Genomic DNA, 24,999 nt, shown 5'->3' on the forward strand with positions numbered 1-24,999 from the left:
CCCCTTACTTCAGAAGGCCCAACCAGGAGAGAAGCACCAGCAGAGACGCCCATGCTCCTGAGGTCCTCGTTCTGGGTCTCCAGTCCCCAGCAGGGCACCACATTTTGAGAAAGAAAAGGCAACAAGCCAGAGAGAACCAGGAGAGGGATACCACCTTAGATGAGGATTCGGCCACCCAGACACTGAGTGATGGTGACCATCAGAAACCGGAGGAAAGAGAGCTTGGCTGGGGCAAGAGGGCCGGCCAATAGCTCCCTTCCAAGGTGGGGTGCCAGGGCTGAGGAAGAAGGAAAAGACTCAGACCGTCATTCGTGAAGCACAACCAGTGAGACCGGCCGGCGATTCTCATTGGCACCTCTCATTCTCCACCCCTAGAACCTCCTAACCGTTAGGACAGCCCTTATTACCTGGATATACAGTAGCACCTGGCTGGTCAGATATGTGCTAGATCCTTTACTTTGCCACTCACTTTATTTTATATATTTTAGGGCCAGCTGTGTTTACTCTTAGTAGTGGACTGCAGATGATTATTTTGTTTTGGAGAGCTAATATATTTATCCTGATTTAGTTTAGTATCGATAAATATTTTTTATTGATCTTTTTACAGAGAGGAAGGGAGAGGGATAGAGAGTCAGTAACATCCATGGGAGAGAAACATCAATCAGCTGCCTCCTGCATACCCCTCACTGGGGATGTGGCCACAAGTAAGGTACATGCCCTTGACGGGAATCGAACCGGGGACCCGTGAGTCCTCAGGCCAAACCCGCCAGAGAACAATCTCACTTTAAAGGAAGGCTAAGTAACTTGCAAACAGCTTAAGAGCAGACAAGAGCCAGACAAGAAGTGGACGGATTCCCAGGGGCCTGCGCCCTCTCTCCCCCGCCCTGCGGGGATGCCTGTGCGGAGTGGGAGCAGTAAAGCAGGCAGTTCTTACACTTTCTGGAGACGCTCATGACCATGGTACTCACCTATCTGAGTGTGTTGCAAGCAATAGCCATCCCCTCCTCCCGTCCCCCCCCCAAAAAAATGCACCAAATTTCGGGAACTCTGGAACTTCAAGCGCCCTGGAGACTGGACCCCCTTCGATGCTCTCCCTTGCGGCTCCGGGTCTGCAGCGCAGGGTGGGAGCTGCGGGCGGGCTGAGCCCGCGGGAGGCGGCGGAGGGGGCGCAGGGGGCGGTGCCGGAGGACCGTCGGGCGGGGCGCCGCCGGCAGGGGGCGCTGGCGGGGGCTCCGGGCGGAGACAATCGCCGGAGCGGCCGCCGCAGCCAGAGCGGGAGCCCGAGCCGCGCCGGGCCGGGGCTGCGCGGGGCCGGCCGAGCGGGGCCGGCGGGAGCCATGGGCCGCTAGGGCCGGGCCGAGCCCCGCGATGCCGCCGCCGAGCGGCCCCGGCGTCCTCGCGCGGCTGCTCCCGCTGCTGGGACTGCTGCTCGGCGGCGCCTCCCGGGCGCCCGGCAAGTCGCCGCCGGAGCCCCCCAGCCCGCAGGGTGAGTCCGGCCGGGAGGGGCGCGATCGCCCGCCGGCCCCCGCCCCACCCCCGCCCCGCCGGGCCCCTCTGGGCGGCGCTCGCGGATCGGGCCGTGCGGCTCCCGGTTTGGGTGGGTGGAGGGCGCCCCGGGTCCGGAGCCTGCGGGGGCAGAGCACCTCCGGGAGGGGGTCTCCGGGAGACACAATGGGGCGGGCGGGTCCCCGGCTCCGCGCCGCCGCCCACCTCCTGCCTGTTTTCCTCCCTCCGGTCGGCGAGGCGCCGCCGCGGAGCCATTGTCTGCGGAGACACCCGCCCAGGGGCGGGCGGGCTGGGCGGGCGCCCCCGCAGCCCCGCGGCCGCCGCGCTCCGCCCGCCCGGGGGGGGGGGCCCGGCCCCGGCTGCCGCCCGGGCCTCGCGGGGCTGGGCGCCCGGAGCCGGTGTGACCGGGGCGAGGGGAGGGGAGAGGGGGAGGCTGCGGTGGATGGACTGTTCGAATGGGGTCCTTCGCCTTGGAGCCTGACAGCCCCCAGCCGGCCCCCCAGGTTTGGATTTTTGGGGTGCAGCAAAGCAACGCTGCTCATCGCGTGAAAGAGAAGGGGCTGGAGTTGGGGGGCTCTGGGAAAAGGGGTGCATTGTGGTTCCCAGCTCAAAGCGCATGGCAGGGCTGTGGCGGCGGCGCCTGCTGAGCTGGCTGCTGGCTGTGGGCAGGGCCGGCTGGGAGGGCAGGTGCCTGTGTCCCCGGCCACTCCGGTCCCAGGTCCGCTCCCAGGTCACCCCCTCCTCATCTCACCCCCTCCCCATCTCACCCCCTCCCCATCTCACCTCTCCATCCCACCCCCTCTTCATCCCACCCCCTCTTCATCCCACCCCCTCCCCATCTCACCTCTCCATCCCACCCCCTCCTCATCTCACCCCCTCCCCATCTCACCTCTCCATCCCACCCCCTCTTCATCCCACCCCCTCTCCATCCCACCCCCTCTCCATCCCACCCCCTCTCCATCCCACCCCCTCTTCATCCCACCCCCTCTTCATCCCACCCCCTCTCCATCCCAGTGGAGGAGACCCCCGCCCACGACTCTCCGGGCCCAGGTGGGTGTGTGAGGTGGGGGTGGGGTCGGCTTCTGCAGCGGGAAAGGGTGGGAGAGCTAGCCGATGGCTTCCTCCCTAGCTTGGGCTCTCAGGGTGCCCCACCCACTCCAGCCCTGCACCCCCATCCAGCCTCCTGCCCCCACCCCCACCAGCTACTGCTCTCCCCTCCCCTGCCTCTGAACGGGGCTCCTCACTTCCCCACCGAGGAGTGGGCAGGAAAGGCAGGGTGGGGGCGTCTCCGTGAGGGAAGTGGGGTCCGGATGAAGAGAGGGGGTCGGATTTCCTCCTGGAAGGAGGCAGGGCCGAGCTGAGCCGGGAGAAGCGGATACCGTGTGGAATGTCAGGCCTCTGGCCTCAGTCTTCCTGGGAGAGAAGAGCTCGGATGGCTGGGAATGGGCCCTGGGTCCTCAGGCAGCGTTGCTCAGCCTGCACCCCGGGGAGGGGCCAGGGGGCTGTCTGGCATGGAGCCAGGATCAGGGCCCTCCCAGAATGCTGTCTGCAAGCCCAGGTGAGGGTAGGGGGAAGGAAGTGTAGACACCTACCCCCTCGCCCCAGTTTGTTCTGGTAGCTTCTTCAGGCCTCACCTACCCACCCCTGTTTTGTTCCCCGGCTCGCTCCCCTTTTCTTGAACCCAAGGCATTCCGTCAAATGACCATAGTCCCTAATCCTGGGTCCCTTTTCCCAGCTGCTCTGTCCAGCTGCTCCCGGCCTGGGGAGCAGGGAGGGAATGGCCAGGCCCTCCAGCTTCTCAGAATTCCTGCTGGGCGGTGGAGGGGAGACTGCCAGCTCCCGGGGACCAGAAAGGAAAGGTCCAGCCTGTGCACACCCCCTGCAGAACGGGGCTTTGGCCCGGAGAGGGCAGGGCGGGGGGTTCAGAACAGCTGGATGGGATGCCGGGGGCAGGCGCGGCCCTGGGCCCGGGCGGGAAGCCTGGGGTGAGACACCTGTCACCGCTGAGTATTAAGCTCTGCCCCCTGACCCTCAGCCGCCTCCACATCTCCTAGCTCCTCCCTTTGGATCAGGATTCCCCTAGTTTTGTGTCCAGCACCCAACCCCCTCCCACCTGCCTCCTGGGGTTCAGACTTGGGTCTCTGTGCCTTTCCAGGCCTGACCCCTCCTCTCGTTATTAGCAGCAAGGCAGGGGTGAGGCATGCGCTTTTATATATATTTTATTGATTTTCCGGAGGGATAGAGAGCTAGAAACATAGATGGGAGAGAAACATCGACCAGCTGCCTGCTGCACACCCCCCACCAGGGATGTGCCTGCAACCGATGTACATGCCCTTGACCGGAATCAAACCTGGGACCTTTCAGTCCACAGGCCAACGCTCTATCCACTGAGCCACACCGGTTTTGGCAAGGCATCCTCTTGAGGAGGGGGCCGCACTGAGTGAGAAGGGGTCGATGGTGCCCTGGATCAGAGAGGCTGCCTGGAAAATCCCTGAGAGCAGATCTAGGCCTGGTTCCTCCCTCCCCCATCACCCCACCTGAGATCAGGGCGCCTGCAGGGCTGTGCCAGCTGGACCTGCCACGGGTCAGGAGCAGAGCTGGCTGGAAAGCGAAGGCCTCGGACTTCCCGGCCCCTCCATGCCAGCGTCCCTGGGGCCTGGGTCTCTCCTCCCCTCCCCCCAGTCTCTTCCCCTCGCCAGGGCCCCAGCTCCCTGCCCATCCTCCGGGAGGGCTGGAGGCGTTGCCATGGTGACCGGCTTAGCTGACCAGCTGGGAGGGGGCCAGCAGTGCACTGAGGAGGAGGGGTCAGGAGGCACTTGTCGGGGTTTTGGTTGGAGTGAGTCCCTAAGTCTGAAGAGAAACAGGTTTGTGCAAAGGGTCCTAGGAGGTGGATGAATGGTGGGAATGACCCATTCCCTGGAATCCCCTTCTCAGTTTCTTCCTAAGAACCCCAACTCTGACCCAGCACCCCATCCTCCCCTCCAGACGGCTGAGTCCTGAGCTCTCTCCTGTCCGCCTGTAGCCTCTGGCCCTCTGCTTATTCATTCTTTCTCAGCCTTTCCTTCCTTCCCTTCTCCCTGACGCCAGCCCCAGAGGGTCCGGTGGTTAAGAACTTAGGGCTAGCCGAAACCGGTGTGGCTCAGTGGATACAGCGTCGGCCTGCGGACTGGGGGGTCCCAGGTTCGATTCCGGTCGGGGGCATGTACATTGGTTGCGGGCACATCCCCGGTAGGGGGTGTGCGGGAGGCAACTGGTCTACGTGTCTCTCTCATCGATGTTTCTGGCTCTCTGTCCTCTCTCTTCCTCTCTGGAAAATCAGTAAAATATATTTAAAAGAATTTAGGTCTAGAAGTCAATGCCCAGGTTTGTAGTACAAATATATGAATTCTTTGAGCCTCAGTTTCTTTATCTGCAAAATGGCCTAGCAGCATGTCTTATCAAGTCTAATACGTCATCGACTGGGAGATGCACCATTATGTCATGTGCCAGTAGGAAAGGGAAAAACGCTGCCAGTTATAACTGTGGCAGAACCAACCACAGGCAGTCTGAGTTCAGAAATGTTAAGTGTGGGTAAGTGCGTGTGTTAGACTAGACTTGATGAAATAGTGCCAGCTGCCTCACAGGCTGATGTGACGTGTGAGGGCTCTGTAAACGCTAGCTTTTATAATGTCTTATCTAGCCCTGGCCCCAAGGCTGCTTCCCACCCAAAGCGCGCCCCCCCCCCCCCCCCCCACCCCCCGGCCTTGAGGCTCCCCCAGTTCTCTCTTCCTCCCTTCCCCCTCCTCACTCTCCTCGCCTCATCCTGCGCGCAGAGATCCTGATCAAGGTGCAGGTGTACGTGAGCGGGGAGCTGGTGCCCCTGGCCCAGGCCTCGGTGGACGTGTTCGGGAACCGCATGCTGCTGGCCGCTGGCACCACGGACGCCGAGGGCGTGGCCACGCTGCCCCTCAGCTACCACCTGGGCACCTGGGTGCTGGTCACCGCTGCCCGCCCCGGCTTCCTCACCAACTCCGTGCCCTGGCGCGTGGACAAGCTGCCCTGTGAGTGCGGGGCAGGGGGAGGGGGGGCAGCAGCTGACCCCACCCACCCCTTCCCAAAATAGCCCTTGGGGGCGGAGGGGTAGGCTTTCCAGCAGCTGCTGCCCGGCCTGGGGGCCGAGGAGGGGGCTGAGGGAGGAGGGAGGCCCCTGCCTCTCTCCGGAGCTCACAGCCCGCCTCCCGCAGTGTACGCGTCCGTCAGCCTCTACCTGCTCCCCGAGCGGCCGGCCACCCTCATCCTCTATGAGGACCTGGTGCACATCCTCTTGGGCTCTCCTGGTAAGGCTCCCTCCTCCCTCCTCCCTCCTCCCTCTCCCTCTCTCCCTCCCAGCTCCTCCTCCTGCCCCCGGCCCTGAGCACAGAGAGCTCTGCCCTTCCAGTCTCGCTGGGTGCCCCTGGGCAAGTCCCTTAGCCTCTGGCCCTCGGTTTGCTCATCTCTGAGACGTGGATATGGATAGTATCTGCATCTTCAAATCGAGGTAAAGACTGAGTATTACTGAGCACGTAAAAAGCAGCACAGGTGGCCAATAAATGTTCCTCGTGATTTCTATTCTCCCTCTCCTCCTGCCAGTAGCATGCCCACGTCCTGCCACCTGTATCTCAGCGGGTCACCGGGTCCTTGTTGTGCACCTACTGGGTGCAGGGCCGCATTAGAAGACATGAGAGGGTCCTGCCAGGGCACCGAGCGCCGATGGAGGGCGAGGCCTGGCGCAGTCCGCCGGGGCCCGGTGCACCGAGAGCTTTCAGTCTCGTTCGGCTGAGACTGACCGCAGCACGGAGGCTGGTCGGGGCCCTGTGTCTGTGCTGGGGATCCAGGGGAAGGAAGGACAAACCATTCCCTGCCTCGTGGAGTTCACAGACAAGTAGAAAGACGCACAAACAGGTCACCCCTGACAGTGGCAGAGCAGGTGGGACGGAGGAGCAGAGGGTGGTTGCATTCAATACGGAGAACAGCCCAGCCTGTGAGCGCTGCAGGGTGGGAGCATTGAGTGGAGGGAGCTGCGGGACTGAAGGGACTTGGGAGGTGAAGGCGGAGGAAAGGACCTTCACTGGAGAGGAGGGCCTGGGAACCTTCCAGGTGCAGGAGCAGGCAGAAATGCTCTGGCCCAGCAGAAGGCAGAGGGACATGGGTTGAGCATTGACTGAGGAGCCAGGGGGTCATGGTTGGATTCCCGGTCAGGGCATATGCCCGGGTTGCCGGCTGGATCCCTGATCTGGAGCGTGCAGGAGGCAGCCGTCAGCGATTCTCTCTCATCGTTGATGTTTCTCTCTCTTCCTCTTTCAAAAAGGAAGGGGATGCTCCGGTCTGGCTATGCAGAGGGGCACCCAGTGCAGGCCGGCTGATGAAGCCTGGCAGAGGGGAGTCTCCGTCTAGTCAGTACTAGGGAGCCACACTGGGTTTTGGAGGGAGAGAAGTCCTCCTCCATTATATCCTTATCCCCCAAAGTACTCATTGGTTCATCATTTCTCTGATCCTGAATCAGAGGCTTCTAAAATTCCTTTGGAGGTTTCTTTTTAAAAATGTATTTCTTTTATTGACTTCAGAGAGGAAGGAAAAGGAGAAAGAGAGATAGAAACATCAGTGATGAGAAAGAATCTTTGATCAGCTACCTCCTACATGCCCCACACTGGGGATCAAGCCCGCAACCGGGGCACATGCCGTAACTGGGAATCAAACCATGACCTCCTGGTTCATAGGGTCAGCATTCAACCATTGAGCCACACTGGCCGGGCGGGAAGTTTCTAAAATGCCAAAGGAGCCTTGCCGGCATGGTTGAGGTCAAGTTTGATTCCTGGTCAAGGCACATGCCCTAGTTTGGGGGCTTAATCCCAGTGGGGGGCGTGCAGGAGACAGCTGATCAATGTTGATATTTGTCATGGAAGTTTATCATTGATGTTTCTATCCCTCTCCCTTCCTCTTTCTAAAAATCAATAAAAACGTTTAAAAAGTCAAAATAAAATGCCAAAGGAACCCTTTATTGCTTCCTAGCTTAAAGCCTCCCACAGCTCCCACTGCTTCGGTATAAAGCCTAGTCTCTTTCACATCCTGACCACGCCCTCTGGGACCTGGCCTGCCCGTCCCGCCTCCCCCCCCACTCCAGTCACCTGGAGGCCCTGACCAACGTGCTGCTTAGAGCCTGGGTCTTTCTCCTGGCAGTCCCGGAAGCTCCTTTCCACTCTATTCCTGGCCGTCTCATCCTGCAGGGTGCCCCGGGGCCTTCGGAGCTGGGCGGCCGAACTCCACTTGTGCCCTGCCCCCCGTTATTGTACTCGTGGGCAGGGCAGGACAGTGGTGACAGGATGTGTCCTGGCACCGAGCTCCGTGGGCTCCAGGATTGTGACCTGAGCAAGTTACTGACCTTGTCCCGCCTCCATTTCTGCCTATAAAATAGGGTCGATGGTAAAGGTACCTATGTCAGGGGTTGTTGGGCTAATGACAGGGGTTTTTTGTGTGTTTTTAAAAATATATATTTTATTGATTTTTTACAGAGAGGAAGAGAGAGGGATAGAGAGTTAGAAACACCGATGAGAGAGAATCATCAATCAACGGCCTCTTGCACAACCAAGGTTTATGCCCTTGACCAGAATCGAACCTGGGACCTTTTAGTCCGCTGGCCGACACTCTATCCACTGAGCCAAACCAGTTTTGGCTAATGACAGGGGTTTTAATGTAGATATTAACCTGCTTAGAACAGTACCCAGCATATCAAAGCTTAATAAAAGTTACTATTACCTTATTGTATCAGAATTTTGTTTCACATCCTCCACCCCAAGGCGGGTGGACAACACGCAGAGCCTAAGCTGTCTAATGCAGTAGCTACTAGCCACATGTAGCTATTTAAATTTAAATGAATTAAAAATTTGTTAAACTTTATTTTTTAAAAAATATATTTTATTGATTTTTTACAGAGAGGAAGGGAGAGGGATAGAGAGCTAGAAACATCGATGAGAGAGAAACATCGAGCAGCTGCCTCCTGCACACCCCCTACCGGGGATGTGCCCGCAACCAATGTACATGCCCTTGACCGGAATCGAACCTGGGACCCTTTAGTCTGCAGGCCGACGCTCTACCACTGAGCCAAACCGGCTTCGGCTAAACTTTTTTAAATGAAAAATAAATCCAGTTCCTGAGTCACACACTACACTGGCCTCATTTCGGGTGCTTAGTAGCCATGCGTGTCTGTGGGCGCTGTCATGGGCACCACAGATGTGGAGCATGTCCATCCACCGCAGCCGAAACGGGCACCTTGACAGACCGTGCCACACTGGACTGTGAACTTGAAGGCCGGGAATAGTGACTTGTATCTCATTCATTTTTGTATCCCCGGCACTGAACACGGCGCCTGCCACACTGTAGACAGCGATTGTTTGAGGACCTGAACCTCATCACTTTCTAGGCTAACAAGAGGCCTGATGTACGAAATGCACCGAGTGGCTTGGCCCTCGCAGCCCAGCTTCGTCTGGAAGGACATCCAGAAGGTTGTTCGGCTGTCCGGTCTCATTAGCATATTATTATAGCATGTATATGCTTTTATTATTATAGACTAGAGGCCTTGGTGCATGAAAATCCATGCACTGGAGAGGGGATCCTTCAGCCCAGCCTGCCCCCTCACAGTCCAGGAGCCCTCAGGGGTGGAGGCGACCCAGCGATCAGGGGAAGACGGTGCTTCCATCACACCTCTGCTGCTGCCACTGCTGGAAGCGCAAGCCTCCGGCAGCCCTGGGTGGCTGGGCAGCTGCCATCTGAGGCTTGCCTGTACCTCGGGTCGGCCCTGAGCAGCTGAGGAGACTGGAAGATTCCCAAGGCAGGCACATGGAGCGGCCAGACCTGCCAGGGGGCAGACCTGGCTGTGCCACGTGCCTGCCGCCCCAGCGGGGCTGAGGGACTGGGCACCACCATTTTGTGGCTGTGGGCGCTGCCATCTTTGAGGGAGTGACAACAATTAGCATATCCCCTCCTTCTTGACTGCTATCTTTGTGAGGGCATGATGGTCAATTAGCATATTCCCTCTTCATTAGATAAGGAAACTGGTTCAGAAAGCAACTTGCTGCAGGTCACACAGCCAGGACCAGGTCTCCGGTCCACATCCCCTCCGAATTCACATTCTAGGACTGCCCAGTCTTCTCCCAAGTCCCCACCCTCTCTCCCTGGCCTGAGCGGCCTGACCCGCTGGCTCCCCCTCTCCTCAGACACCTGCTTTCTGCTCTGGTCTCCGGGCAGCCTTGTCCCTGGCAAGGCCACTGCAGCCCCTCCTCTCTCCACCAGGCGCCCGCTCCCAGCCCTGGGTGCAGTTCCACCGGCGGGCTGCCCGCCTGCCCGTCAGCTCCACCTACAGCCAGCTCTGGGCCTCGCTCACCCCCGCCAGCACCCAGCAGGAGATGCGGGCCTTCCCTGCCTTCCTGGGCACTGAGGCCTCTGGCTCAGGTACGCTGGCTGCCGGCATGGGGGGGTGTCCCTGCCTTGAGGGCTTGTCCCTCAGCTCCGGTCCCCTTCCCCAGGCAACGGCTCCTGGCTGGAGCTGATGCCCCTGGCTGCCGTGAGCGTGCACCTGCTGACCGGCAACGGCACGGAGGTGCCCCTCTCGGGCCCCATTCACCTGTCTCTGCCCGTGCCCTCCGAGCCCCGCGCCCTCGCCGTGGGCACCAGCATTCCCGCCTGGAGGTTTGACCCCAAGAGTGGTGAGTGCCTCGGGGAGTTGCCTGGGGCTGAGGTCTGGGGACAGAGACTCAGAGGGGAGGACACTGACTCTGACGCAACTCCCGCCTCTCCAGGGCTGTGGGTGCGGAACGGCACTGGCGTGATCCGGAAGGAGGGCCGGCAGCTCTACTGGACCTTTGTCTCCCCGCAGCTGGGGTACTGGGCAGCTGCCATGGCCTCCCCCACGACCGGTGAGAGTGTGGCAGGGGGGCCAGGGGGCAGCGGGCGAAGGGGAGGCTGGGGGAGCGGATCCCTCCTGAAAGGCAGGAAGGGCATCCGCACCGGGAGCGCTAAGCCCTCGCCTGGCACAGGCCTGGTCACCATCACAACAGGCATCCAGGACATCGGCACCTACCACACCATCTTCCTGCTCACCATCCTGGCAGCCCTGGCTCTGCTGGTGCTCATCCTGCTGTGTCTGCTCATCTACTATTGCCGGTGAGCGAGACCCAGACCCCTCTCCCCACTCCGGTGCCGACGGAGGCCTGCCCTATGCCTGGCCGTGTGTGGGGTGCTCAGGCCTCTGAAATGCATAAGAGCACAGCCTGCCGAAACCGGTTTAACTCAGTGGATAGAGCGTAGGACTGCGGACTGAAGGGTCCCAGGTTCGATTCCGATCAAGGGCATGTACCTTGGTTGCGGGCACATCCCGGTGGGGGCGAGGGGTGTGGGAGGCAGCTGGTCGATGTTTCTCTCTCATCCATATTTCTAGCTCTCTATCCCTCCCCTCTCCCTTCCTCTCTGTAAAAAATCAATAAGATATATTTTTAAAAAAGAAAAAAAGCACAACCTGATCTTCAGAGCACTGACTGGAAAGCAGGGGGTGCGCACAGGCAGAGACCGGCAGGCTGGTGGCCTGAGAGAAGTGGGAGATGAGGCAGGAGCTGCGGGGCAGGCCCCAGAGACACCCAGCCCAACTCTCACGTCCATGGGACCCCAGCTCGGACCTCCTCCCCGGCGCTCATGCATCTCCTGCTGCGCAGGCAGGGTACCCGGAAGGGACACAAATGGGCACAGCTGCTAGCTGGGCCTCCCACTGACATACAAGCTCCGTCACAAGCTTATGGGTGTTTTAGTCCCAGGCATTGTCCCCATCCTTCCAGCTATTTCAACCCCTCCTCTTTTTTTTCTTTTTTCTTTTTTTTAATATATTTTATTGAGCGGAAACCGGTTTGGCTCAGTGGTGGGGCGTTGGTCTGCGGACTGAAGGGTCCCAGGTTTGATTCCGGTCAGAGGCATGTGCGTTGGTTGCGGGCACATCCTCGGTAGGGGGTGTGCAAGAGGCAGCTGGTCGATGTTTCTCTCTCATCGACGTTTCTAGCTCTCTATCCCTCTCTCTTCCTCTCTGTAAAAAATCAATAAAACAGTGAGTTAGAAACATCGATCAGCTGCCCCTTGCACACCCCCCACTGGGGATGTGCCCGCAACCAAGGTACATGCCCTTGGCTGGAATCGAACCCGGGACCTTTCAGTTCGCAGGCCAACGCTCTATCCACTGAGCCAAACCGGTTTTGGCATCAACCCCTCCTCTTGCCGCTGTGGGTAAGGGAGCTGCTCTGGCGGGACCCTTTCCTGAGGACCCGTCTGCCTTCTCTGCAGGAGGCGCTGCCTAAAGCCCAGGCAGCAGCACCGCAAGCTGCAGCTGTCTGGGCCCTCCGAGGGCAGCAAGCGAGACCAGGCCACCTCCATGTCCCAGCTCCATCTCATCTGCGGGGGGCCCCTGGAGCCCACCCCGCCGGGGGACCCCGAGGCGCCTCCCCCGGGCCCCCTGCACTCCGCCTTCTCCAGCTCCCGCGACCTGGCCGGCTCCCGGGATGACTTCTTCCGCGCCAAGCCGCGCTCCGTCTGCCGCCCGGCCGCCGCCGAGCCCGCGGGCGCCCGCGGGGGCGAGGGCGTGGGGCCGAAGGGCGCCCGCCCCGCGGAGGCCGCCGGCGGGCTGGAGCCGGGCCTGGAGGAGTACCGGCGGGGGCCCCCGGGGGCCGCGGCCTTCCTGCCGGAGCCGCCCTCGCCGCCGCCGCCCTTCGAGCACTACCTGGGCCACAAGGGGGCGGCCGAGAGCAAGGCGCCCGACTTCCTGCTGTCGCAGTCCGCGGACCAGCTGGCGCGGCCGCCGCTCGGCCAGGCGGGGCAGCTCATCTTCTGCGGCTCCATCGACCACCTCAAGGACAGCGTCTACCGCAACGTCATGCCCACCCTGGTCATCCCCGCGCACTACGTGCGCCTGGGCGGCGAGGCGGGGGCCGCGGGGGCGGGCGACGAGCCCCTCGCCCCCGAGGGCACGGCCCCCGGCCCGGCGCGCCCCTTCCCGCAGCCCGACTCGCAGCGCCCGCTGATGCCGGGCCACGCGGGCGCGGGGGGCGAGGGCGGCGGGGGCGTAGGCGGCGGCGGCGGCGAGGGCTGGGCCGGCGGGCGCTCGGCGCCGGTCAGCGGCTCGGTCACCATCCCGGTGCTGTTCAACGAGTCCACCATGGCGCAGCTCAACGGGGAGCTGCAGGCGCTGACGGAGAAGAAGCTGCTGGAGCTGGGCGTGAAGCCGCACCCGCGCGCCTGGTTCGTGTCCCTCGACGGGCGCTCCAACTCGCAGGTGCGCCACTCCTACATCGACCTGCAGGCGGGCGGCGGCCGCAGCACCGACGCCAGCCTGGACTCGGGCGTCGACGTGCACGAGGCGCGGCCCGCGCGCCGCCGGCCCCCGCGCGACGAGCGGGAGCGGGAGCGGGAGCGGGAGCGCGCCCCGGCCGCCGCGCCGCCGCCGCCGCCCGCGCCCCCGCGCCTGGCGCTCAGCGAGGACACGGAGCCCAGCAGCAGCGAGAGCCGCACGGGCCTCTGCTCCCCGGAGGACAACTCGCTGACGCCGCTGCTGGACGAGGTGGCGGCCCCCGAGGGCCGGGCGGCCACGGTGCCCCGCGGCCGGGGCCGCAGCCGCGGGGACAGCTCCCGCAGCAGCGCCAGCGAGCTGCGCCGCGACTCGCTCACCAGCCCCGAGGACGAGCTGGGCGCCGAGGCGGGCGACGAGGCGGGCGACAAGAAGAGCCCGTGGCAGCGGCGCGAGGAGCGGCCGCTGATGGTCTTCAACGTCAAGTAGCGCGGCCGCCGCCCCCGGATCCCGCCCCGCCCGCGGGTTTGGCGCTGCCCGGCCCGCCGGGCCCGTCCCCGGGGTGCGCGCCCCGAGGAGCTGCGGGGGCGCCCGCTCTTAGCGCTGGCTGGGCGGGGAAAGGCGCCGAGGCCCGCGGAGCTGTCTGTGGTATGTGCTGGGTAATGATGGATGGCCTGGGGGGACCCCGTGTCTGTCTCCGCGAAGGGAAGGCGGTGGGAGGGGTCCAGGCCCCCCTGGGAGGCGCTGGGGAGGCGGGAGGGGAGGGGGGCGAGCAGTGCCTGTATAAACGTGGCTGTACATAGACATAGAAAGTTCTATTGTGAGGAAGCAGGAGGGGCGGCCAGGCCTGAGCGCTTGGTAGGAGGACTGGGAAGGGAGGGCAGGTTCTCTGTGGACCCCTGGGAAGGGAGGGTGGCCGCTTGCTGACGGGCCCGCCGAGGCCCAGGGCTAGAGGCTGGGAGGCTCTGGGGAGCGGGAGGATGGGACTGGGCCGCTGTGGGCAGCAGCAAATACAAAACTGGTGAGATTGATGCTGTGTGTGTCTGTGGGGTGGAGGGGATGTGGGTGCTGGATGGAGGGGAGGGCAGGTACGGTGGCCGAATCAGACGCTATTAAGAAAGTGTACAAACTTTATTGGAACACATACACACGCACACACATAGACACACACCTGCGGATAGGGAAGAGCACCTGGCCACAGGGTCCGTAGAAACCGGGAGAGAGAATGGCAGCTTGTAACGTGGCTTTGGCCACAGCTCCCCGAGTGACAGGGAAGGCCTTGGATGGGGGCCCCCCTCAGTGATGGGGGACTCCGACGGAGAGTCCAGGAGAATGTGGTCGGGGAGAGGTGATAGGCGGCCTGAGCAGCGGTACCCTCTGCGCGGGGTCCCGGGGGCGTTGGAGTGTCTGGTGCCCAGTCTCCTCACAGCAGCTCTCGTGGGGCCGGATCCCTCTGAGGAGCGTCCCAGCGCAGCGTCTCCCTGCGCAGGCACTTGGTGCCCCTGACCCCGCAGTGGAAGCCAGCGGGGCAGCAGTGGCGCTGGTCGGGGCAGCAGATGCCCTGGGTGGTCGGGGGCGGGCACGCGGGTTAGAGCGGGACCCGGCCAGGCCCAGACCAGACCCGGGGCGGGGGGCGGCACTGACCTGGCGGTAGGGACAGCAGGCCCAGCTCCCGCGGCTGTCCCGGCAGCAGGTCTGGTTATCGTGGCAGAAGTGCCCCTGACCGCACTCCACGTCCCCCACGCCCACAGGGAGGCCCAGGGGCAGGTGGGCAGCATCCACCGCCTTCTCACAGGTCCGGGCCTTCACGTTGCAGGTGTACCCATTGGGGCAGCAGTGCTGGTGGTCCTCGCAGCACACAGCCTGGGGGGACAGAGGGGCGTTGGGCTGTCCCCTCCGCCCCCAGGGCTCGGCCCCCCTCCCCGGGGGCGGCGGGCACTCACGTGGGGCAGCCGGCAGCAGGCCCAGCTCTTGCTCAGGCTTTGGCAGCAGGTCTGCCCCACGGGGCAGCTGGTGTGCTTGTCACAGTCCGTGTCGTTGCGCTGGGACGAGGAAGCCCGGGAGGCGGGCACCTTCCGCAGGCCCGCCACCATCCGGTCCCCCCTCTGACACTGGCCCCCAGCCACGCACGCGTAGCCGTGGGGGCAGCAGTGCTGCTGGTCCGAGCAGCAGACGGCCTGGCGGGGGAGAAAGGGGCGGGGCGAGTGACCCAGGAAGCCATGCGCCCCCCTCCCCTTCTGCCTCTCCGCTCGCCTCTCCCAGCGGCAGCCAGGCAGAGAGCAGAGGAGCAAGGTCACAGGAGTCTGGCCACCAGCCCAGGCCCCCCCATGCTACCCCGGTGCCCATGCACCTCGGGGGCGGGGCAGCAGCCCCACTCTCCAGTCGAGAGGCGGCAGCAGGTGGTGGAGGCGGGGCAGCTGGTGACGTCATCACAGGGCACATCGCTCCCCGCGGCGCGGGGGCCGGGCGGGCTGAGCCGGGCGGGTGCCCGCTCCAGCCAGGGCAGCGGGCGGCCTGCCTGCTGGCAGGTGCCCTTCTCGGTGTCGCACGTAAACCCAGCCGGGCAGCAGTGCACATGGTCGTCACAGCACACAGCCTGGGGTGGACAGAGCAGGGGCGGTAGGCCCAGGGGCCTAGCTCGCTGCCCCCCCTCCACTCAGCCCGGCCCACCCACCACGCCGGGCACCTGGACAAACGGGCAGCAGCCCCAGGCTCCTGTCGGGAGGCGGCAGCAGGTGTAGTCCTCGGGGCAGCTGGTCTCCGTGTCACACTTCACCTCCTGCACTGGGAGCCGGGCAAGGAGGATATGTCAGAAGTGGCACGGGGGGCCCCCCGGAGGTCACCCCCTTTGTGGGCTCCATCGAGGTTGAGGATGGAAGCCCAGTGCGGAGAAAGGGGGCTGTGCCTGCCCTGGCCCCTCCCTGCAGCCACCAGTGCCCGCCCCCATATCTGCTCCGGGAATGGCCTGGTGGAGCGCTCCCCCTGGTGCAGGCGGGAGAGCTTGTTTCTGGTACCTCTGCGAGCCGGCAGCTTGGTGAGGAGGTCCGTGGTGTTCTCCTGGGAGAGACACTTACTCTGGGCCAGGTCGCACACGGTGTCCTGGGGGCAGCAGTGCAGGTGGTCGGGGCAGCAGATGGCCTGGGCGGAGGGAGGCAAGGGTGGGTCTTTGTGGCTTCCGGTGGAGCACAAGGAAGTCAGGCCGACAGCTGGCACTACCCCAATCCCCCACTAGGGGGTGTAGCGTATGTCCTGAGCAGCCAGGCTCCCAGGGACCTGTCAGCCAACCTCGGACCCTTGGAATCCCTGCCAGGTAGGGGTCCAGGCTGGTGGCTGTGGGCACGGAGCCCACCTGGGGACAGCCCCTCACTCACATTCGGAATTGGGCAGCAGCCGTACTCCCCACTAGGCATCTCGCAGCAGGTGGAGCCGTCAGGGCACTGGGACCGTCCGTCTGGGCACAGGACCCCTGGGAGGGAGGGGAGAGCGGTGTGAGGGGCGGGGCAGCCAGGGGAGAGGGGGACTTTTCCTCTCCTTCCTCCCAACCCCCACCCATCTCTCCACCTGCTGAGTTAGTCCTTCGGGCCGGGACCTTCTTTGCCAGGGGGAGGGAGCCCGTGGCCGTGAGGCAGCGGGTATGGGCCACGTCGCAGGTGGTACCCCGGGGGCAGCAGTGCACCTTGTCTTCGCAGCAGGTAGCCTGAGAAGAGACGGTCCTGACTCTGTCCTGGGCCTCTCCAGCCCCCCGCTTTGCTCCTGCTGCCCCCCTCCCTCCCTTACCTTCCCAAACCTGTACCTGGGGTATGGGGCAGCACCCCCAGGCGCCGTCAGCCATAATGCAGCACGTGGAGGAGTTGGGGCACTCGAACTGGCTGCCGGGGCACTGGACAGCACCCAAGGGGTTGGCATCTGTGGAGAGGAAGAGCCGGGATTCCACAGCCCGGCCGTGAGGGTCACTGCCTCCGTCACCCAAGGAGCTGCAGGCACAGGGCCTACACTCCGGGGGGGAGCTGGCACTAGGGTTCAGGCACTTTTTTAAAAATCCTCACCCAGGGATATGTTTTTACTGATTTTAGAGAGAAGGGACAATGATCCAACCTATTCGGCCACCCAGCCAGGACCCCAGGCACTCTGAAACCACTCTCCCACAGGCCAGGCCTTGCTTCAGAAATACGGCACCGGACAGGGGCATCCGTTGACTGGGGTGGCATCAAACCAGCCCAGTTTGGCTTCTCCCCACCCCTGCAATGCCTGGCTCTAGGCCTGTGGGCTCGAGTGCCCCCCTCCCCCTCTCAGCCCCAGGGCTGCCCCTCTACCCAGAGCAGGGGGCGTGCTCAGTACAAACGCCATATGAACGAGGACATGAGAGCAGAAATCAGGGTCACCCAGCCCGCGGGGCCGCTGGGTGCTCCAGCTCTCCACGCTGCCCCTCTGCCTGCCCTCTCCCTCCCCCCGTACTGCACCTGGTCTCCGGAAGCAGGACTGCCCGTCCGCACTGCAGTGGAAGCCCCTGGGGCAGCAGTGGCGGCCATCCCCGCACGACACAGCCTATGGGACACAGAGATGCCGGCGTTGACGAGGCCCGACTACCCGGGGGAAACACAGAACTGAGCCCCTCCATCGAGCTGGGGGCGCCCTCACCTCCGGGAAGGGGCAGCAGCTGGAGGTCCCCAAGACAGTGAAGAGGCAGGAGTAGCCAGGAGAGCAGTGGGCATCCACCTGGCAGGGCCTGCCCAGGCGCCTGCCGAGCGCTGTGGGCCACTCGTCCTGGAAGAGAGGAGAGGGTAAACCAAAGGACCCGGGTTTGGCCGCGTCCCCTGGCCCACCCAGCAGGACCTTTTGGGAAACCCCGGCTGCCAGCGCTTGCCTGAGCTGAGGCCCTTGCCACGGGGTTGCAGCAGCTGTAGCTGGCTCCTCCTGGGTCCAAGCAGCAGGCCACAGGGCAGCGCTGACCATCTGGACACTGCGTCCCAGCCGCCAGCCCTGACACTAAGGCCACCAAGCTCACCAGGGTCCACATGATCCACCTGCAAAAACACCAAGAGGCATTTGGCAACTAGCTTGGGTGCGCGCCACCCTTGGTTCTGGAGCCAGTCTCCTCCTAGGCCCGGGCCTGGGACCGCGGAGCTTGCTGGACAGCGCCTCATCCGGGGAGGAAGCAGGATGTGGGGCCCGAGATCCCACTTCCTACATGGGTCCCGCGTGTGCGTGTCACACGCCGGAGTGCGTGCACACCCATGAACGTAAATGCTGACATGAGTATGAGTGAATCTGTGTCCCCAACATGTGGCCGATCGTGGGTGAATGTGTGGAAATGTCATGTGAGCGTCCGGAAGGCTTGTGGGTTTTGTGGGTCTGACCTGTGGGTCTGGGCTGCCTCTGGGGAGTGAGGGAGGCATCAGGAGCCACGGGAAGACACACTGGTGCAAGGACCGAGTCCCTGAGAGGAAAAGCCAGGGTTTCACTTCCCAGCTCGCCCCTCTGCATCTCCCTGCCTGACGCTGTGCTCACACCTGCACCCTGCCCAGGCCTGCAGGTGGCGGAGGGGCTGTCACATGACAACATGGGAAACCACGGGGCTGAGGAACGAGAAAAGGGAAGTGGAATCTGGGCTGCCCTCCCCAGAGGCCAGTCACGGCCTGCTCACTGACCATCCCCCCCACCAGGGGAAAGGGACACACAGGCTGGGTCCGGCCTGTGTTCAAAGGGCCCTCAACTCCACCGGGACCTTCCAGACTCTCCAAACACAGCCTCCCGCCCTTGCCGATATCCTGGGCCGAAACGCAGCTGCACGTGCAGAGCCCACGAGAGCCCGCCCTGGGGTCAGCAGGAGGAACCAGCTTCAGCCCAGGGATGGGCACAGCCTCTCCTTTCCTAAACAGCTTTCCCCCCAGCTCAGCCAGCCCTCTGGTTCAAGGCCGGGCCCAGAGGTTACCCTGCCTCGAGGGGCAAAGGCAGTGTTTGTTGAGCCTCTTAGGAGCCAGTGTAAGCAATCCACATTTTCTTTCTCCTTCGTAACCACCATCCGACCTTTCCTTTCCTTTCAAAGGAGGAAACTGAGACTCAGAGATGCTACATAACATGCCCATGTCATATACCAAGTGCTAGAGGTGACAGGCAGTGATGGCTCCAGAGCACATGGGGCCTGGGTTCATTTCTCCTGGCACCACGCACAGTGCCTGGGATGGAGCACAAACCCCAGGAGGGTAGAGGCCTCGGGTCCAAGCGGAGGAAGGGGACGGAAGCATCTCCTGAGCAGAAGCTGCCAGGATGCAGCCCTGGAATTGCCACCGCTGGAATTGCCACGGCTGATATGAGAGCCTCCGAAGTCGCCCCTCCGCAGCTCCTGGCCAGGCCAGGATGAGGACCACTGTCCTAGACCTCAGCCCCTCGCAGTCTCCCCTCCACACCCACAGCTCCCAGGCCAGGGACCTGCCGCTCGCCCCGCCCACTGCTTGGCTTAGGCGTGCCAGCGCAGATGTCAGAGTATTCAGGTCCCTACTGATTTATTTCCCTTCCTGGGTATCCTGAGGTCAGTACAGAGCTATGTGTCTATTGAATACATATGTGTCTACTGAGTACACATGCAAGCACACACAATCAGGACCGGAGATGGGGGAGCTGGGAGCCTGATTCCCCGCTGGTGGGCTTTGAGAGGCGGCCCCTCTCACCCCACCCCATGCACACTGCCAACTCCGAGAGGGAGACCGGAGCCTCCTCCAGCCCCATCTCTGTCGTCTTCCACTAGGTGGCACCCCCCACTCTGAGTGTCAGGAGCACGCGATTCCCAACATTCGAACCAACCCAACAGCGAGGCGCGTGAGCGAGGAAAAAAGTGGCGGAGAGGCGGAAGTTAGCTTGTCCCAACCCACAAGAAAGGAAGTAAGAGAGAGCCAGGCGTAACCACTGCCAAGTCCTCGGAGGAGGCCAGGGTCTCCAGGCTCCTTGCCAGTCCTCTGCGCCCGGGGCCAGGGAGGGCGCCTCTCCCGTCCCCGGCTGCGGGAGACCGTCTACCTACCTACCTATCTACCTACCACCACACCGCTGCAACCAGACGGGGGAGGCGGAGCCGGCTCAAACAGAGGGTCCCTGCTTTAGGGGAAGGGGCTGCAGCCTGCGGAATGCTAGCAGGTAGAGAAAGAGCGCCCCTGCTAACTGGGATCACTGCCATTCTGCTTAGATTGCCGCCACCCTTCAACACCCTCCCTGCACCGCAGACCCCAAAGACAACACTCTCAGCGTCTTCTCTTGCCTCCCGAAATAAACTCAAGCCTCCACACGCCCCCCGCCCTCCTCTGCCCCCCCCCCTCCCCGCCGTCCCTGCGGCCGGGGCCTTGGGAAAGAGCGAGCGAGAGCTCCGCGCTGCGACCTCCTTACCTGCGTCCAGCTCCGCGCTCGCTGGGCACCAGCAATCCCGTAGCTCACGGACCCGGGCCCTGCAGCGCGATGACCCCGCCCACCTCAGTTCCCATTGGTCAGGTGTCCGGGTTGTCGAGCTCCCATTGGCTGTTCGTCGACGTAGAGGCGGGGCCATCCTAGAATGCCGTGCTTCTTTTCTGCTCCATTCACTCCCCGCCCCCTTTCCTAGGGATCATGTGACGGGAGGATCATGTGACGGACGCCCCGGCTGGCTCTTTGCCTGGTGCGGGCGCCGGGCTGCAGACATTGACAGCAGCCAAAGGAGCTGCTTCTTAGAGTTTAAATTTAAGGGTGTTTGCGGGATGTTCGCTTCTGGATCTGGGACCCTTGTCCATCCTGTTTCGTTTCTATTCAACAAACTCAGATTGCACGTTGGGCTGAAAGAGAGTTGTGAGGGCAGGGATAAACAGCACTCGGGCCCTTTTCTCAAGGTGCCCACAGAGGGCATGGGGTGTGGGAGGGAGACAGACTCAGATTCCATCTAATTTAAGATACATGGTCGTGTGCCAAGTGCACGGTGTGCGTAGGGAAACAGCAGTAACCGGGAAGAAGAGATTTAATTCCATCTCCGGGGCACCCTTTTGAGCTGAGTCAGAAGGTTTTAACGCAGGTGGGAGAAATTGGAGAAGTGGCTGGACAGGGGTTGTGGGGAAGAGCATTAAGAAACGAGATGGAAAGGACAGCCTTGGGCAAGGATTGAATGCCAAGTTCAATGTCATGGGTGCCTGGTGCAGGGTCAGGCAGGGGGATGGATGCCAAGTGGGAGTGGCTTTGTAGTTTCAGGTAGCGCTGCCTTCCAGGAATTGACATGGCTGGGGTGGAGAGAGAAATGGGCAGCACAGGTTAGCCAGCCGTAGGAAGCAGACTGTTCCGTGCCCAAGGGCCCAGCCCAGACCGAGGCTGGTGATGGGGAGACTCACCAGGAGAGAGGAGAGGCCCACAGCAAGCCTGGTGCTGAGCCTTGGAGAAAGGAATGAAGAGTGCTGTAGGCTAAGCGAAGAGCTTGAGCTGAGGGTGAGATTGGGGTCGGGGACAAATCCGATTCTGGATAGGGAAGGAGTGGCAGGGCTGAGGAATTGTGTGGCAGTGTGCTCAGCCTGGGGCTAGGGAGGAACCAGACAGCGGGTAAAGCTCCTGCTGAGAACTGGGACTGTTCTGCACACTGGTGATATTAGGGGCAATAATAGAATATTGGTGACTAGCTATAAGTATAAGAAATACTAATCATGCTCTTCTGTTAACGTGATTGCCTTGTTCCGATGAAAGAAAGGACATTCTAACCTGAATGGAAGTTGTACGCCCCTGGGACTCAGGTGTCAACCTTGGACCTGGCAGTCAACTTTGGACCTGAGTCAACCTTGGAAGGTGGTCCATTCTCATTCAAGAACTGCCTATTATCTGCTCAGCCAGCATTGCTCATCGTTCATGTTTCTATCTCTCTCCTCCCTTCCTCTCTGAAATCAACAAAATATATATTTTAAATGGATACAGTGAACCTTCACTTCCTTGGAGAGTGCATAGGGCCCCTGAAGACTGCAGAACCGCCCCCTGTTTCTCAAGAAACACTACGACCCTGGCTGGTTTGGCTCAATGGATAGGGCGTCAGCCTGCGGACTGAAGGGTCCCAGGTTTGATTCTGGCCAAGGGCACATGCTGAGTTGCATGCTCGATCCCCAGTAGGGGTCGGGCAGGAGGCAGCCAGTCAATGATTCTCATCATTGATGTTGCTATCTCTCTCTCCCTCTCCCTTCCTCTCTGAAATCAATAAAATATATTTAAAAAAAAGAAACACTACAGTATCCTTATACCTTCTAACTCAGGAATCAATCTCTCTCTCTCTCTCTCTCTCCTTTTTGCTTTTAAGGAGGGAGAATCATTTTGTGATCAGGGAAGAAAAACAAAAACAAAACAGAACCAAAAAAGCAAAGTTCCAGAGTCACACAAAGATTTTCCTTATTCGTTGAGCCCTCCCAGCCCGCTTTGACCAGGCCTTGTAATTTTTAATGTTGACAAACTCAGTTGACTATAAATGTGAGGGCTTATTTCTGACTCTCAGTTCTATTCCACTGAACCAGGTGTCTGTCCTTACGTCAGTACTACCCTGCCTTGATTACCATAGCTTTGAAGCTAGTTTTAAAATTGGGAGAAGTGGGAGTCCTCCAACTTCTTTTTCAATATTTTTTTGTTAATAATTCTGAGTCCCTCGAATTCCTATGTGAATTTTAGGATCAGTTCCTGCAAAGAAGACAGTTGAGATTTTAATAGGAAATGTACTGAATCTATAGGTCAATTTGGGGTGTATTGCCATCTTAACAATATTAAGTCTCCCTATTCATGAATATGGGATGTCTTTCCACTTATTTATTAGTTTCTTTTTGACAGTTGTCAAGTATTTCATGCTATAAATTTTATATAGTTTACTTAATCAGTATCATGTAATGAGCTTTTACGTGTTTCTAAATTTTTTAAAGCTTTTCTTCTTTCTTAGATATATTTTTATTGATTTCAGAGAGGAAGGGAGAGGGAGAGATAAAAACATCAATGATGAGAGAAAATCATTGATCAACTTCCTACTACACACCCCACAATGGGGACTGAACCTGCAACCCAGACATGTGTCCTGGCTGGGAATTGAACTGTGATCTCCTGGTTCATAGGTCAATGCTCAACCACTGAGCCACACCAGCAGGGCTGTGTTTCCAATTTTTTAAAGTTACCAATAATTATGCAATGAATATTTGTGAAGATGTGTCTGAGTGCACATGGTGGGGTTAAATTCCTAAATGTAACTTATGCTCAATAAAGGTTCTGCATAGTTGAAATGTTTATGACAAATTGACTTAAAATTTTTTCAGTTTACACTCCCAGTCATGGTGTTTGGGGGCACTTATTTCCCATTTACTCGCCAACATTGGATATGCCAGTTTAATTTTTTTTTTAGCCAATCTGTCGAAGATATTTCCTGGTTGTTTTATTTGCATCTCCTTGATCGCTAGTGAAGCTGAGTATCTGTGCATATACTTATTCTGTTTATGTATGTCTTCCGTGAATTGCCTGTTCTTAGCTGCATCAGTCAGGGTTCTCCAGAGAAACAGAACTAATTGCTAGTACAGAGAAAGAGAATTATTAAAAGGAATCGACTCACATGATTATGGAAGCTAGCAAGTCCAAAACCTGCGGGCTAACCCGGCAGGCCGGAGACTCAGGGGAGCAGATGGTGCAGACGAAGTGAAAGGCAGTGGCTGAGACACTTCCTCTTGTTTTTGTTCTGTTCAGGCCTTCAACTAAATTGGGGATGGCCCACATGATGGTGGGCAATTTGTTTCGGACAAAATTGATCTATTTAAATATTCATCTCGTGCAGCCAGGCCTGGAGCAGCAGCTGCCAGGCTAGGAACAGCCAGGCCCGGAGCAGCTGGGTCTGGTGCGGCCAGGCCCAAAGCAGCCGGGTCTGATGCGGCCAGGCCCGAAGCAGCGGCTGCCAGGCTGGGAGCGGCCAGGCCTGGAGTGGCCGGGCCTGGAGCAGCCGGGCCCAGAGCAGCCAGGTCGGGTGCGGCCAGGCCCGGAGCAGTGGCTGCCAGGCTGGGAGCAGCCAGGCCCGGAGCGGCCGGGCCCGAAGCAGCCGGGCCCAAAGCAGCCAGGTCGGGTGTGGCCAGGCCCGGAGCAACAGCAGCCAGGTCCAGAGCAACTAGGTCGGGAGCGGCGGTGACCAGACCCGGAGCAGCTGGTTGTGGAACAAACCAGAGCAACAGAGGCCAGGCCCAGAGCAGCCAGGCCCGGAACAGCTCGCTCCTCACCTGCCCCTGCCCCACGGCTGCCTCTCAGACATGGCTGGAAACTTTTGCAGGAACTTGAGGGTCTGCTGAATCAAGTGATGAAGGCTTAGATCTGGATGTGTTGAGTTAGTATAGGGCTGGGGTGTTGATCTGTGTTGATCTGTGAGTGCCTTGGGTGGGGCCTGGATGAGGCTGGTTGACCTATTTGGAAATGTCTTTTGTGTGAAATGTATCATTGGGCATGTGGTGGTATTATTGATATGAGAAAAAGCTAAGTAACTGATTTACTATCTGAAAAGGGATTTACTATCGGGGAAAGGGAGGGAGGAAGAGATTGAACATAAACTGCACCTATGAATGAGGACAATGGGGGATGGGGAGGGGGCGGAGGGTGGGATGGGAACCTGGTGGAGGGGGGAAGAAATGAGGAACCTTTGTAACAATATGAACAATGAAGATTGATTTAAAAAATAAATAAATAAATAAATAAATAAATAAATAAATAAATATTCATCTCACCCAGAATAACCCCAAAACGTTGACAGATAAAATGATCTCGTTATCCTTTGTTCATTTTTCTACAGTTTGTCTTTTTCTTATTGAACTGTGGAAATTCTTTGAACACTCTGGATATTATATATGTTATAGACGTCATTTGTCTTTTTATCTTTGTTTATGATAACTTTGTTAGGTCATCTGAAATCTAGCAGTCTTTTCCTTTGTGACTTCTGCCTTCCCCCCACCCCCCAACCCCCACTTAAGAATTTACAGATATGTGCCAAAACCGGTTTGGCTCAGTGGATAGAGCTGCGGACTGAAGGGTCCCGGGTTCGATTCCAGTCAAGGGCATGTACATTGGTTGCGGGCACATCCCCGGTAGGGGGTGTGCAGGAGGCAGCTGGTCGATGTTTCTCTCTCATCAATCTTTCTAGCTCTCTATCTCTGTCCCTTCCTCTCTGTAAAAAATAA

At 60.1% G+C, this 24,999-nt stretch overlaps 2 protein-coding genes across 5 annotated transcripts; one reads left to right on the forward strand and one right to left on the reverse strand.

Annotated features, from left to right (window-relative positions):
• Positions 1-1,240: 1,240 nt before the first annotated feature.
• Positions 1,241-13,866, forward strand: FAM171A2 (family with sequence similarity 171 member A2). Of its 3 annotated transcripts, none has more exons than XM_036451334.2 (8): positions 1,241-1,486; positions 5,319-5,546; positions 5,730-5,822; positions 9,811-9,969; positions 10,044-10,223; positions 10,317-10,433; positions 10,554-10,680; positions 11,842-13,866. In XM_036451334.2, the coding sequence occupies exons 1-8, from the start codon at positions 1,369-1,371 to the stop codon at positions 13,325-13,327; spliced, it is 2,508 nt and encodes an 835-aa protein (XP_036307227.1). In that variant the 5' UTR covers positions 1,241-1,368; the 3' UTR covers positions 13,328-13,866. The 3 variants fall into 3 exon arrangements, with proteins under 3 accessions (XP_036307227.1, XP_036307228.1, XP_036307229.1); XM_036451335.2 differs by having other exon boundaries at positions 1,242-1,486; positions 10,575-10,680; XM_036451336.2 differs by lacking the exons at positions 5,319-5,546; positions 5,730-5,822 and having other exon boundaries at positions 1,242-1,486.
• An 88-nt stretch (positions 13,867-13,954) lies between these two features.
• Positions 13,955-20,351, reverse strand: GRN (granulin precursor). Of its 2 annotated transcripts, XM_045586200.1 has the most exons (13): positions 20,213-20,351; positions 17,703-17,862; positions 17,477-17,602; positions 17,299-17,383; positions 16,632-16,744; positions 16,400-16,535; positions 16,210-16,304; positions 15,853-15,976; positions 15,525-15,622; positions 15,189-15,434; positions 14,782-15,015; positions 14,483-14,701; positions 13,955-14,399 (listed from the first exon to the last, which is right to left on the reverse strand). In XM_045586200.1, exons 2-13 carry the CDS (start codon positions 17,853-17,855, stop codon positions 14,262-14,264), a joined length of 1,767 nt encoding a protein of 588 aa, XP_045442156.1. In that variant the 5' UTR covers positions 17,856-17,862; positions 20,213-20,351; the 3' UTR covers positions 13,955-14,261. The 2 variants fall into 2 exon arrangements, with proteins under 2 accessions (XP_045442156.1, XP_036306811.1); XM_036450918.2 differs by lacking the exon at positions 20,213-20,351 and having other exon boundaries at positions 17,721-17,862.
• Between the last annotated feature and the right edge of the window lie 4,648 nt (positions 20,352-24,999).

This window comes from Pipistrellus kuhlii, unplaced genomic scaffold (genome assembly GCF_014108245.1).
Source record: "Pipistrellus kuhlii isolate mPipKuh1 unplaced genomic scaffold, mPipKuh1.p scaffold_m20_p_22, whole genome shotgun sequence".
Taxonomy (NCBI): Eukaryota; Metazoa; Chordata; class Mammalia; order Chiroptera; family Vespertilionidae; genus Pipistrellus; species Pipistrellus kuhlii.